At 41.6% G+C, this 13,680-nt stretch overlaps 1 protein-coding gene and 1 long non-coding RNA gene across 4 annotated transcripts in view; one reads left to right on the top strand and one right to left on the bottom strand.

Annotated features, from left to right (window-relative positions):
• Positions 1-136: 136 nt before the first annotated feature.
• The window catches only part of olah (oleoyl-ACP hydrolase), a 14,647-nt gene continuing 1,103 nt past the window's right edge, over positions 137-13,680 (bottom strand). For all 3 annotated transcript variants that reach the window (XM_042012584.1, XM_042012582.1, XM_042012583.1), the window contains 5 exons: positions 13,305-13,443; positions 13,124-13,223; positions 12,878-13,047; positions 502-584; positions 137-362 (listed from right to left, as the gene is read on the bottom strand). In XM_042012584.1, the coding sequence (XP_041868518.1) occupies positions 220-362; positions 502-584; positions 12,878-13,047; positions 13,124-13,223; positions 13,305-13,443 (635 nt within the window). In that variant the 3' untranslated portion in view covers positions 137-219. The remainder of the gene's footprint in view (positions 363-501; positions 585-12,877; positions 13,048-13,123; positions 13,224-13,304; positions 13,444-13,680) is intronic.
• Positions 360-12,957, top strand: LOC121657189. Its single transcript, XR_006013524.1, has 3 exons — positions 360-577; positions 11,864-11,868; positions 12,876-12,957. It is a non-coding gene; the product is annotated as an uncharacterized LOC121657189 (long non-coding RNA).

Here is a 13,680-nt window from a genome sequence, read left to right as displayed (position 1 = left end):
AGTCATTAACACATTATTGTAGACAGCCTTACCAAGATCTGCTTTCTGGTTTTTACATTTTAAAAATGGTCCTTACATTTATACGTAAACAGTTTCATCAAAGTTAAGTTTGTGCTAAAAAAAAAAGAGGAAAAAATCAGGAAAAGGAGTTTCATTTATTCCCATTATATAAAATAATGAATCCAGTTCAGACAGAACTTCTTGTCCAGTGTCAGTAAATCATAAATAATCCATTTCTGACGTCTCTAAGTGCTTCGTGATGTAATCCAGTATGATCTTCTCATTTCCAGAATCCTTCAGGTAGAAATGAGCCCCATCAAACATCCTGATGGTGAAGTCTCCAGATGTGACGTCTCTCCAAGCTGCTCAGGAAACAAAAAGAAATTCTTCCTTCACTCGTTCCGCACCTCCACGTTTAAATTCAATGCATTTACAGGGTGTGAAACCCACCAGTTCTTCCACCAACATCAGCACCATCGACCCTGAAAGGAAACAACTCACCGTGCAGGTCGTGAGGAACGTCGTCCTTCCCGTCAAAACACGTGACTGGACAGGACAGGACGGGCCTGTCGGGTTTGTTACACCTGCAGAGAAACAGCAGCAGCCGTCAGACAACTTCAGTCCTGAGAAAAGAAAATCCAAACACCCGCAAATTAAAAATAAAAAAGAGGAAAAAACATCTGGTTTATGGTCCACTCAATGACTGTGAGGTGTCCAGGTCCAAATCAGGCTGTTTTTCTCCTAAAAAATGAAACATTAACATCACAAAACGCACGATCATATCTTGCAATAGCTCTTACATTAAAAAGCTGTTTTAATTGGACTCAGTGGACATTTTTGTCCTCAAATGACTTACGAGGGTAGTTTGAATAAAAGTGTCAATAAATAAAATAAATCAGAAATAATTAAAAAATGGAGGAAAGAAATTTTAAATCATTTAATTAAACTGAAAATTAAATGGAAAAGTAAATAAATAGGAGTATAAATATAATTTAAATTAAAATAGTTGAAAATGATAATAGAAATAAAGTAAAAGGACCATAATTATACAGCACTTTTTTAGTCATGTTGACCAATTAAAGTGCGTTACGCTGCAGGTCACATCCACCCAATCACACACACTCATACAGCACTTCTAAAGTCCTATACGAGGTGTTTCATACCCCGATAAACACACCAGGAGGCAACGTGGGGTTCGGGGTCTTGCTCAAGGACACTTCAGCATGGAGTCAGGGGAAGCCTGGAATAGATCCGCTGACTTCTCATTCCATTCATGTCACATTTTATTGGTTTCTTAAAAGGAAAAACTAAAATTTTAGAATAAATTTTATGATATCAGTGTGTTTATGAAGACATTTTTATATTTCTGTATTTGTTCTGGTAGTTTCCGTCCAGCTGAAACCATGTTCATGAAATCATTCTGATATTTTGTGTTGGTTTGGGATGCGCATGGAAACGTGATATTTATATAATAAAAGGTCTGCCATGCAAATGTTCTCTTTAATTTAGCTTTAGTGTCTTAGCCTATCCACTTAGTCAGGCTGCTTAATCAATTTGCGCTTGCATGATCAACACATTCAACCTGCAGCAAAGTTACTTAATAGATTTATTTCAATAGACAGAGAGCTGGACATTGGCTTTCAACTCTCCAGATACAGGTGAGAAAAAGTCTTTGCCCCCCTCTTTTTTTTTGTGTGTGTGTGTGTGTCACACTTAAATGTTTCAGATCAAACTAAATTAAATATTAGTAAAAAATAACACAAGTAAACACAAAATGCAGTTTTTCAATTCAATTCAAATTCAATTCAAATCCTTTTTTGTCCCCAGAGGAAACTGACAGACATCACATCAAAAAACAAAATCAGAACCAACAGCGTGTCAAAAAGAGATTCACACAACCCAAAACAATAAATGAGCTTAAAACAGGTTCAATAAAATCACAGCTAAAAACAAAGAGAACAACTCTGTCACCTTAGAGGCCGTTACCGTTAAGATGAAGAGCAGGAGGGACAAACGACACTTTAAGTCTCTTTGTCCTCCCGAAAGAGGCCACGACGAAGCCTTCATTTTGTTTCTCTTCAGCCAATCAGAGGTGGACCTGCTGGTGTCACAGATGGCCAGATGTTCTCCTTCAGGACTGTTTGGTAGAAGCAGAATTCATGGTTCCACTTTACACAGGACCATGTAGGTTTGGCTTGTTTCTCCCTTAATTATTAAATCTTCATCTAAAAACTGCATTTTGTGTTTACTTGTGTTATTTTTGACTAATATTTAAATTTGTTTGATCATCTGAAACATTTAAGTGTGACAAAGAAAAAATTAAGGAATCAGAAGGGGGCAAAAACTTTTTCACACCACTGTTTGTTCCACTTTGTCATTAAATAATCAATCCAATAAGCGTGCTGTAAACGTAAGACCAAGCCCTTTCAGAGTCACTTACTTCTACCTTTATAGGCCTGGAGGGGCGCGATTATAGGCCAGGATAAAACTCAGGACCATAATAAGCCGTGATAAAAAATGGGAACATTATTTAAGCCAGTCGTGTATTTGTGACATCGTTCAGCCGTTTTGTGTCATGACAAGAAGAAAATTTAAACTTCTGTTCTGGGGTGAATGAACTGGACTTGCCCAAAGCAGCATTAAACATTCCCAGTTTTTTCAGACACCACTGTTAGATTTTTAACCAGGAGACGGGGACAGACCTGGTTAAACAGCTCAAATATAACAAGAGAAATGGGCTGAAAACTATTTAAACTCTTAATACTGAGTCAGGAGTCGAACGCAGACACAGGATTTATCTGTGAGACAAGCAAATGGTGGAAAAACCTGGAAATTTCATCATATTTACCACAAATATACACTTTTATTTGCTTATGAAAGACGTGTTTTCCATCATCTGTAAGTTTTAATGAGACAAACTGTTGCATCTACAGAAAGATTCGGACAGAAGATGGTCGGAGAGTCCGCTGGAGCTGGAACTGAGCAAAGAGCTTGTGTTTTTGCATTTTGTTCAATAATTAATTTAAGTCTTGTCTTTTTTTAATGGTGTTGTGAATCTCAGTAAATACTCTGCAGAATACCAGGAAGAGCTGAAAATGTACTGGACAAGTCCATGTGCAGCTTGTGGGAACCTGTATAAATCTGTTCCAGGAAGGGGTTATCCGTTGGGTGTCAACGTGCTTTACGTGACACAGCTTGTTAATTTTAACCCATTTTCTTAGTCTTTTACTTGTGAGGCAGCAGAAGTATCACATTAAGGAATATGATTTTCATTCATTCATTCATTCATTCATTCATTCACTCAATCATTCTTTCTATGAACCGCTTGGTCCATTACAGGTTGCGGGTAAGCTGGAGCCTATCCCAGCATTAACAGGTGAGAGGCAGGTACACCTGGACAGGTCACCTGTCCATCGCAGGGCCAACACATAGGGGACAAACAACCATTCACACTCGCACACACACTCCTAGGGAGAATTTAGAGTCATCAACTAACCTAACATCATGTCTTTGGATGGTGGGAGGAAGCCGGAGAACCCGGAGAGAACCCACGCATACACGGGGAGAACATGCAAACTCCACACAGAACGGCCACGCCCTCAAGGTTTGAACCTCCCCCCATCGAGAGGAATATGATATTAATCCATGTATTATACAGCCTATTGCTTCTGCCGTGGACTGGCGTGTTTACAGGAAATGTTTTCCCATTTATGACTATTGCTGGTTAACAACAGGTCTACCTGATGTCATCTTCATTCTTCAACACAGGATTTGTACAGCTTAGACATCCAGTAATTTAATTACAGAGATCTTTCATACACTGCACAACATTTTCCTTTTGGGTCACTAATCTGAGGTATCAGGCTCCTGGCCGATTCTGTGTTATGATGGTTTATGTAGTTGCTGACACTTAGTCCAGATGCCTATCCCTGCTAACGGATGACTGGGAAAGAAAAAAAGAGGACGGCTGCAGGGCATTTACAGCTCTCCACGACCACCTCATCCTGGTGTCTGCAGAGTAATCTGTGCTCCACTGGACCAGCCTGGCATCATGGCTCCTTTATTGCCTTTGATTTTAGTCTAAATTTACTGATAATGAGAACCTTCTCTGACTGTGGTGGCATCAGCCATCCTGTCTGTTGAGGTCTGCTGGAGCAGCAGCCTCACAGAGAGAGAGAGGAAGAAGCTGGACTAAGCTGGTCTCTGGACTCAGTGCAGGAGATAGGTGACCTCCATGCTGGACCATGACATGTTTACATACATGCAGACCAGATACTGGACATGTTATTACTGACTGTGTGTGTTCTTTCTGATATCATCTGTACTGTTGCAACAAAGCAGATTTCCCCAGTGAGGGACTGATAAAGGTTTCTTAAAAAACCTTTAGCTTGCCCTGCAAGGTTGCGCCCTCTCCTGGCAAATGAAGGTATCAGACAGAAGTAGCACAGCATGATGGGGACTGGTCTTAAGTTTATAACACGGTCAAAAGTAAACCTCTCTCTCTCTCTCTCTCTCTCTCTCTCTCTATATATATATATATACAATTCTTTAATGTGATACTTCTCCAGCCTTTCCTGCATCACAAACAAGCATGCTGACCACTTCCTGGAACAGATTTATACAGGTTCCAGCTCTTCCTGGTATTCTGCAGAGTATTTACTGAGATTCACAACATTATTAAAACAAGACCAGACTTAAATTAATTATTGAACAAAATGCAAAAACACAAGCTCTTTGCTCAATTCCAGCTCCAACGTACGTTTCGGCCATCTTCTGCCCGAATCTTTCTGTAGAGGAGACAGATGTTTTTCCTCAGCAGCTCCTAAACTTTCGAATGGTCCCCCTCTTTCTGTGAGGTCTGCCAGGATCCTGGATGAATTTAAATCTCTTTTAAAAACTCTTTTACGTTGGCTTTGATCTCCAGAGCGCCTGATCATTCGGACAGGCTTTGCACTTTTTCTCTTTTGTCTTTTATTGTTAATTTTATCGATGTTTAATTTTGTGTTATTATTTTACCTGTGCAGGTAAAGATTGATTTGATTTGAATTGAACTAATGTTGCTACAGATTCAATCTGTTGATCAAACTGATTAAACAGCCTTGCTAAGTGGCTAGGCTAAGATGCTAGAGCTAAATTAAAGAGAACATTTGCAATGACAGATTTTGTTATTATTATATAACTATTGCATGTTTACAAAGCACATCACAAACCAACATAAAATACTATCAGGGACTATTCAGGTACTATCAAGGACTAGTTGGGTACTATCAGGGACTCTTTGGGAACAATTCAGGTACCATCAGGGACTCTTCAGGAACAATTCAGGTACTATCAAGGACTAGTTGGGTACTATCAGGTACTATCAAGGACTAGTTGGGTACTATCAGGGACTCTTTGGGAACAATTCAGGTACTATTCAGGAACAATTCAGGTACTATCAAGGACTAGTTGGGTACTATCAGGGACTCTTTGGGAACAATTCAGATACCATCAGGGACTATTCAGGAAAAATTCAGGTACTATCAGGGACTATTCAGGTACCACCAGGGACTCTTCAGGAACAATTCAGGTACTATCAAGGACTAGTTGGGTACTATCAGGTACTATCAAGGACTAGTTGGGTACTATCAGGGACTATCAGGGACTCTTCAGGTACTATCAGGGACTCTTTGGGAACAATTCAGGTACTATCAGGGACTATTTAGGAACAATTCAGGTACTATTCAGGTAGTGCCAAGTACTCTGCAGGAACAATTCAGGTACTATCAAGGACTAATTGGGTACTATCAGGTACTATCAAGGACTAGTTGACAACTATCAGGTACTATCAGGGACTCTTCAGGTACTATCAGGCACTATTCGGGTACTATCAGGGACTCTTCAGGAACAATTCAGGTACTATGAAGGACTAGTTGGGTACTATCAGGTACTATCAAGGACTAGTTGGGTACTATCAGGGACTATCAGGTACTCTTCATGTACTATCTGGTACAATCAGGGACTATCAGGGACACTTCATGTACTATCAAAGACTAGTTGGGTACTATCAGGTACTATCGGGTACTATCAAGGACTAGTTGGGTACTATCAGGTACTATCAAGGACTAGTTGGGTACTATCAGGTACTATCGGGTACTATCAAGGACTAGTTGGGTACTATCAGGTACTATCGGGTACTATCAAAGACTAGTTGGGTACTATCAGGTACTATCAAAGACTAGTTGGGTACTATCAGGTACTATCGGGTACTATCAAGGACTAGTTGGGTACTATCGGGTACTATCAAAGACTAGTTGGGTACTATCAGGTACTATCGGGTACTATCAAGGACTAGTTGGGTACTATCGGGTACTATCATAGACTAGTTGGGTACTATCAGGTACTATCGGGTACTATCAGGGACTAGTCAGATACTGTCAGCAGGGCTACAGACTGCGACCAAATGGTCGCATTTTGAGACTAAAAAGTGAGACAGTGCGAGTGAATTTTTCGTCTGCTCTACAACGGTGACGGATACATTTGCTGGTCTTTTTCTTGTAGTAGTTATAATTTAATTTATTTTGTCACTAACAAACTTCTGCTCCCCTCTTCAGCCCAGTAGTTCACAGTAATGTGCAAATTAGCTGCTGGTTTGTCGACTCAAACTAACTTCAGTACGAGAAAAGGAGACGAACACCAACGAAGAAGACGACAGCCAATGTGCGTGTGAGCAGGACAAACGAGCACTGTGATTGGCTTATGTGTGGAAAGAGGCGGGTCCTGGAGGAATTTATTACCGACTTAGCGACTTTGTCGCTATATTTAGTGGGTTTTCAGACCCCTCTAGCGTTTTTTTTTTTGTTTTGTTTTTGTTTTAAAGCGACTAATGACAAGTTGTGTGACTTTTTCTGGTATTATTGGAGAATTTTGGAGACTGGGTGAATGAAGGTAGTTAACTCTTCCCAACGAGGAGTGGTGCTGTGCAGACCCTAAAGTTGTGTCAGTGCAGAGAAGGCGGAGCTATCTGGTGAATAAGCTCTCTGTAGAACAAAGGACTCCAGGAAATGACCTTGTAGCCCTTCCTCGATTGATGGGCAGCAGCAGTTGTTTTTCTTTTTTTTTTTTTTTTGTTTCATATTTTTATTAGGAGGTTAAGACACATTAGAACAGAAGCACAATGACAAAATGCAAATTACATTGGGTATCACACATCTACATCGTAGCTGGGAATGTAAACATGTTGAAACAGTGAAAATACAGTGAGTCATAAGGAATAAAAAGCAGAAAATACAGTCCACCTCCTAGGATGTTTTTTCCTTTTTACCTCTTTTTTTTTTTTTTTTTCCCCCTTTCCTTTTATATCTGGGGCCTAACAGGAACATGAGTCAGGCACCGAACAACCAGTGCTCAAGATAGAACACAGCAGAAAAAAAAAAAAAAAAAAAACGACAAGGAAGGAGGGGGGGGGGGGGGTCCATCAGTCAGGGGGCATAGTCTGCAGAGAGCGGAAGAATGTTAAAAAGAAACGCCACTTCTTATAAAATTTATCAGAATTCCCTTTTAGAGAACATCTGATCTTCTCCAGCTTTAGAAAAGACATGGTGTCACTAAGCCATTGAGTGCTGGAAGGAGCTTTAGTTGACTTCCAGTGAAGAAGAAGATGGCGTCTTGCCAGTAGGGAAGTAAAGGCTAAAATATCTAGTTGATTAGAGGTAAACCGGTTATGGTCTTCTGGGAGTCCAAATATAGCGACATGGGGAGAAATTTTTATGGTGATTGAAAGTACTTTTGAGATGGTATCAAAATAATTCTGCCAAAAGCAAGAGAGTACTGAACAGGAATAAAACATATGAGTTAAGTTGCAAGGTGAAGTATGGCATTTGTCACAATTATCTGTAATACTGGGATAGATTTGTGACAGTCGAGTTTTAGAAAAATGGACTCTAAACAATACCTTAAACTGTATAAGTGTGAGACTGGCGCAGGCTGAGCTAGTGTAAATTTTCTTAAGAGCAGAGTTCCACCAATCATGTTCCAGATGTAGACCCAATTCTTGTTCCCAAGCAATCTTGACTTTGGAAACAGGTGAACAATCAAAAGACAGGATTTCATTATAAACTTTGGAGATAAGTGACTTCTGAGAAGGGTCAAGGTATAGAAGTTCTTCCCACTGTGGACTAGATGGTGAAGAAGGAAAAGCTGGAAACAAGGCCTTAACGCAGTGTCTAATCTGGAAGTAACGAAAGAGATGGGAGGGTGGGAGATGAAATTCTCTTGAGAGATCTGTAAAGCTGCGAAAGATCCCATCCTTGTAAAGATCTTTAAAACATTTCAGACCTTTATTATGCCATGCAAGGAAGGTTGAATCCGTGAAGGCAGGTTGGAATAAAGGATTTCTCAATAAAGGAGCTAAAATAGATGTTGATTTAAATTTAAAGTGCCTCCTGAATTGATACCAAATTCTTAGTGTGGAGTGAACCACTTGGTTAATCGTAAAGCCAGAGAGGTTGGATGGAATGGAAGAGGTAAGCATAGCAGTTAGAGAGGGTAAATCACATGACTGCGCCTCTAAATCGCACCATGGAAGATCCACTGATTTGAACCAAAATAAAACCTTGTGAATATGTGCTGCCCAGTAGTACAATTGAAAATTTGGAAGCGACAATCCACCATTGAATTTACATCTTTGAAGTATGGATTTGCGAATCCTGGGTGGCTTTCCGCGCCATAAAAAGTGAGAAATAATCTGGTCAATTGTTTTAAAGAACTGCTTTGGGAGAAAAAGAGGAAGACATTGGAACAGAAATAGAAATTTGGGCAAGACATTCATTTTAATTGCATTAATTCTTCCAATTAACGAGAGAGGTAAGCTTCCCCATCTATGTAGGTCAGATTTCATTTTAGACATTAAAGGCAGAAAATTAGCAGAAAAAAGGGAGTTTAATGTTCTGGTTACATTGATCCCAAGATACTTAAAGCCAGACAGGGTAAATTTAAAAGGGTAGTCAGATTGTTTGAGCTGTGTTGCTGAGGCGTTCACAGGGTAACATTCAGTTTTAGAGACATTTATTTTATAACCTGAGAAAGATCCGAATCTCTGAAAGGTGGATAAAATTGTTGGGACTGAACGGGCAGGATCTGAAACATACAGCAATAAATCGTCAGCATAAAGAGACAATTTAAATTCTGTGCCCAATCGTGAAATCCCGGTGAAAATGGAAGAGGACCTCAGAAAGATTGACAAGGGCTCTATAGCTAGCGCAAAAAGCAGGGGAGATAAAGGACAGCCCTGTCTGGTGCCACGGGCAAGGGTGAGAAAACTGGATTGATTGTTATTGGTGGTGATAGTAGCTTGTGGAGATGTGTAGAGGAGACGAACCCATGATATGAACTCGTTGCCCAGCCCAAATTTCTTTAATACAGTAAATAAGTAATTCTTTTCGACCCTGTCGAATGCTTTTTCGGCATCAAACGAGATCACTACTTCAGGTGTTGCTGTATTAGTTCTAGTGTAAATAATATTTAAAAGGGTACGGACATTAAAGAACAACTGACGCCCCTTTACAAATCCAGTTTGCTCTGGTGAAATAATAGTTGGTACAATATTTTCTAGGCGATAGGCCAAAACTTTCGCAAGGATTTTAGCGTCTACATTTATCAACGAAAGAGGCCTGTAGGAACTGCAGAGGACCGGATCTTTATCTTTTTTTAGGAGGAGACTTATGGAGGCTTGTCGTAACGTAGGGGGGAGAGTACCGTGTTGTAGGGATTCTCTATATACAGCATGCAGTGGTGGGGCCAGTTTATCTTGAAACTTTTTAAAAAACTCAACTGGGAATCCGTCTGGTCCAGGAGCTTTGTTATTTTGCATATTTCTCATAGCAAGGATAATTTCTTCCACCGTTAATGGCGAGTCGAGTTCTTTAGCAGAGTCTGAGTTTATTACAGGAAAAACAAGGTTATCCAGAAACGAGTGCATTTCAGTAGTATCGGGTGGAGACTCAGATTTATATAAAGAGGAATAGAATGAGTAAAAAACAGAGTTAATGCCCGCGGGATCTTTATGCAGTATACCCAAAGAGTCTTTAACCTGGAGAATCGTGCGGGAGGCTGCCTGGTGACGTAACTGATGAGCAAGAAGCCGGCTTGCCTTGTCGCCGTGTTCATAATATGTAGCGCGTGAACGTAAGAGGAGTCGCTCTGCGTCATTGGTGGTGATAAGATCAAATTCAGTCTGTAGTTCAACACGTTGTTTAAGTAAATTGGGAGAAGAACAGATAGCAAGTTGTTGGTCTAATTTAGTAATATTAATGGAGAGTTCTTGCAATCTGGCATTACGGGCCTTGCTCAAATGAGCCGAGTATGAGATTATTTGACCCCGAAGATAAGCTTTCAACGATTCCCAGAGCAATGAGTATGAGATTGGGTCTGTGTCATTTTTGTTTATAGCAATATAGTCATCAATTTTAGATGCAATGAATATATTGAACTTATTATCTGAGAGGAGTAAGGTATTAAACCTCCAGGGTGTTGAATAGCGGGGTTGCGAGGAAAACTCAATATCTAGAGAAAGGGGGGCATGATCAGAAATAACAATAGGGTGGTAATTAACAGAAATTACTTTAGGAATTAGTTTAGAATCAATAAAATAATAATCAATCCTGCAAAAAGACTGATGGATCTGTGAAAAGAAGGAATATTCCTTTGAGTCCGGGTTATGAAATCTCCAGGGATCAATGCAACCGTTTCTGGACATGAAATCAGAAAGAGCCCTTGACATTAATGATGGGGTCAAAGTTCGAGGGTTGGAACGATCTAAGGTGGGATTGATTACACAATTCATGTCTCCACCGATTATAAGGAGATTGTTATGTAACGAGGGGAGGGATTCAAAAAGTTTATTCATAAAATGCGGATCGTCGAAATTGGGGGCGTATATGTTAACTAGTAGAATTGGAACATGGAATAGTGTACCTGTAACAATTAGATATCTCCCATTTTTATCTGATATAACTGTAGAGGGAGAAAACTGAATTGACTTACTAACTAGAATGGCAACGCCCCTGGCTTTAGAACTAAAATTTGAGTGGAATATCTCCGAAACCCAAGGACATTTAAGTCTAACCTGGTCTTTGGTGTTCATGTGGGTTTCCTGTAGGAACACTAGGTCAGCTTTAAGGCGTTTTAAATGTGCAAATATTCTGGATCGCTTGATTGGACTCCCCATGCCTTTAATATTCCAGCTTAAAAATCTTACAGGAGACCCGATATGTGGAGTATCGGAAGAACTAGGGTTTGAGGGCATTTTTTTAAGTTCTCAGACAAAGCATTAGACTGAATGAGGAGCCCCAAGGGAAGGAAGGGGAGGAGAGAAAAAGAAAAAAAAAAAAAAAGAAAAGAACCCAGAACACATCCCCCACCACCCACACCCCCATAGCACTTACAACGACCCCATCCCCAAACGATGGTGAACCCAGTGCTAACTCCACAGGAGTTGAATAACTTAAACAAATGCTTACGGGTTTGAGACTAATAGTAACAGTCAGGCTTCTGTTTGAGCCCCTGCAAGACTAGCAACATGTAGTAACAAGGCACTAAACAAGTCCAAGTTGAACTGGATAGCAAATATTGACCATAAAGAGTCACTATATCAGTGTTGTGTGATGCATCTTATTTCCCTTACGAGTCCAGCGACCTGATGAATGCGGTGGCTTCTTCTGGTGTTTTGAACTCCTTCTCTGCACCGTTGTGTGTAACCCGGAGGCGCGCCGGATAAAGCAGCCCAAACCGGATCCCTGGTATCTCACGGAGCCGACGTCGGACATCATTAAAGGCGGCTCGGGAACGGGCCGTCTTCGGAGTGTAGTCAGGGAAGATAGAGAAGGTCACGTCTCCAATCTTGAACCGCTGCTGAGCCCTGGCTCGGCGCAGTATGTCCACACAGTCCATGTGATAGTGCAAACGGGCGACAATAGGGCGGGGGCGCTCACCGAGCCTCGGCTTCGGCTGGAGAGTACGATGAGCACGGTCCACGAGAGGCTCTTTCTCGAGCTTCAAGGCCTCCCTGAGAAGAGAGGAGATGGCTGTAGCCGTAGCAGCGGCGGGAGAGTCCTCAGGAATTCCCACGAATCGAATATTATTGCGCCGAGATCTAGCCTCCAAATCCTCGCATTTATTGTCCAATCTTGTCAGTTCTGTTGACAGGCGCTCCACTTTAATTCTTAAGGTGGTGATGTCGTCAGTGCAGGAAGAAAGTGATGTTTCCATTTCAACAACGGTACCTTTCAGAGTGTGCACATCAGACTGGATATTGGTAATGCTGTCAGATAGCTCCGACTTCACTGCCCGCAACTCAGTCTTTATGTTTGACAAATTCTCGGTCAGGGCCGCCTGAAGCTCGGTTTTGAAGATAGCCGCCATCTCGACGCGGAGTGATGAGAGCAGTTCGGCCTTGAAATCGGGTTGGAGAAGGTTGGCGCTGTCGCTACCTCCGCCCACGGCTCCGTCCAGGCAGGAATGGGAGCCACTACTAGACGGGGTTGTGGCGAGCGGGGTAGGCCGCGGTGGTTGTGTAGCTGGTTTAGCTTTTGGAGGCATTTTAAATGAAAACAGGTCGGCGCTGGGTTGAGATTAAGGTGGTGGGGAAAAACACGCACCAAAAACGACGGGAAGAAGGATGCAAAAGTGTGCCTGTAATAAGATTAACGAACGTTGCTGCAGGAGCTCGGAGAGTCGCGTCCTACTCCATAAGTCTCTACACCGGAAGTCTCAGCAGTTGTTTTTCTAAGATCATTGCTGATGTCTTTCCTCCTTGGCATTGTGTTAACTCACCTGAAAGAGGGTGGACTTTCTTTTTCACTGTAAATGTTTAAAAATGACTCGAGTGTCAGATTCAGACCTGTAGTTCTCCACCACGTGCAGGTCGGCCTTCAGGGCAGGCAGGAAGAGCCTCAGAACTTCAGGATTGGCCAGCAGCTCTGGAGGAGTTCCTCCAATTGAAGTTAACCAGCTGAGGAAATCCTCATCTGATAGGTCGCCTCTTTTCGGGGACTTCATGCGAGTCTCTGACTAGAAGAAGAAAGCAGATCCTCAGAAAGGAAGTGTGACTTCTTCACCTCGTCGTCTTTAAACAGCTCGGACTCACATACGGAGCAGAAGCACCGGACACAAACATGTGCACCGGTTCCACGTTGTGAACTTTCTTCAGAGCATCCGCGACTGCAAAGCTGGTGAAGGCCCCAAAACTAAAACAGATCCAAGCTGACATTAATGTGTCGTCATGGCGACCACATCATTATCAGACGCAACCTTCATCCTCACCTCACCTGTGGCCAAACAGGGCAAACGGCTTCTCTTGGAGCAGCGGCAGCAACACAGAGACGACTTCATCCACAATCTGCTGCATGTTCTGGAAGAACGGCTCTCTGGACCGACTCTCTCTGCCCGGAAGTCTGACGGCGAACACTGGAAGGACCGGAAGACAGGATGAGGAAGATCCAAAGGGAAGAAAACAGCATCAACCGATCACAAACATCACAGGAAGGAAGGAACAACAATAAAATCTCCCACATGGAGGCAAAAAATGCTCCGAATATCCACACAGTGTCCACTGGAAAAATGCTTTTTCTTCTGTTTTTTAATGATTTCAAAAGTAAAATCTCCTGCCGAGATGAACTAAATTATGCATCTTAAATAATTATT

This window comes from Melanotaenia boesemani, chromosome 17, assembly GCF_017639745.1.
Source record: "Melanotaenia boesemani isolate fMelBoe1 chromosome 17, fMelBoe1.pri, whole genome shotgun sequence".
Taxonomy (NCBI): domain Eukaryota; kingdom Metazoa; phylum Chordata; class Actinopteri; order Atheriniformes; family Melanotaeniidae; genus Melanotaenia; species Melanotaenia boesemani.
This window is presented reverse-complemented; position numbering and strand designations above follow the sequence as displayed.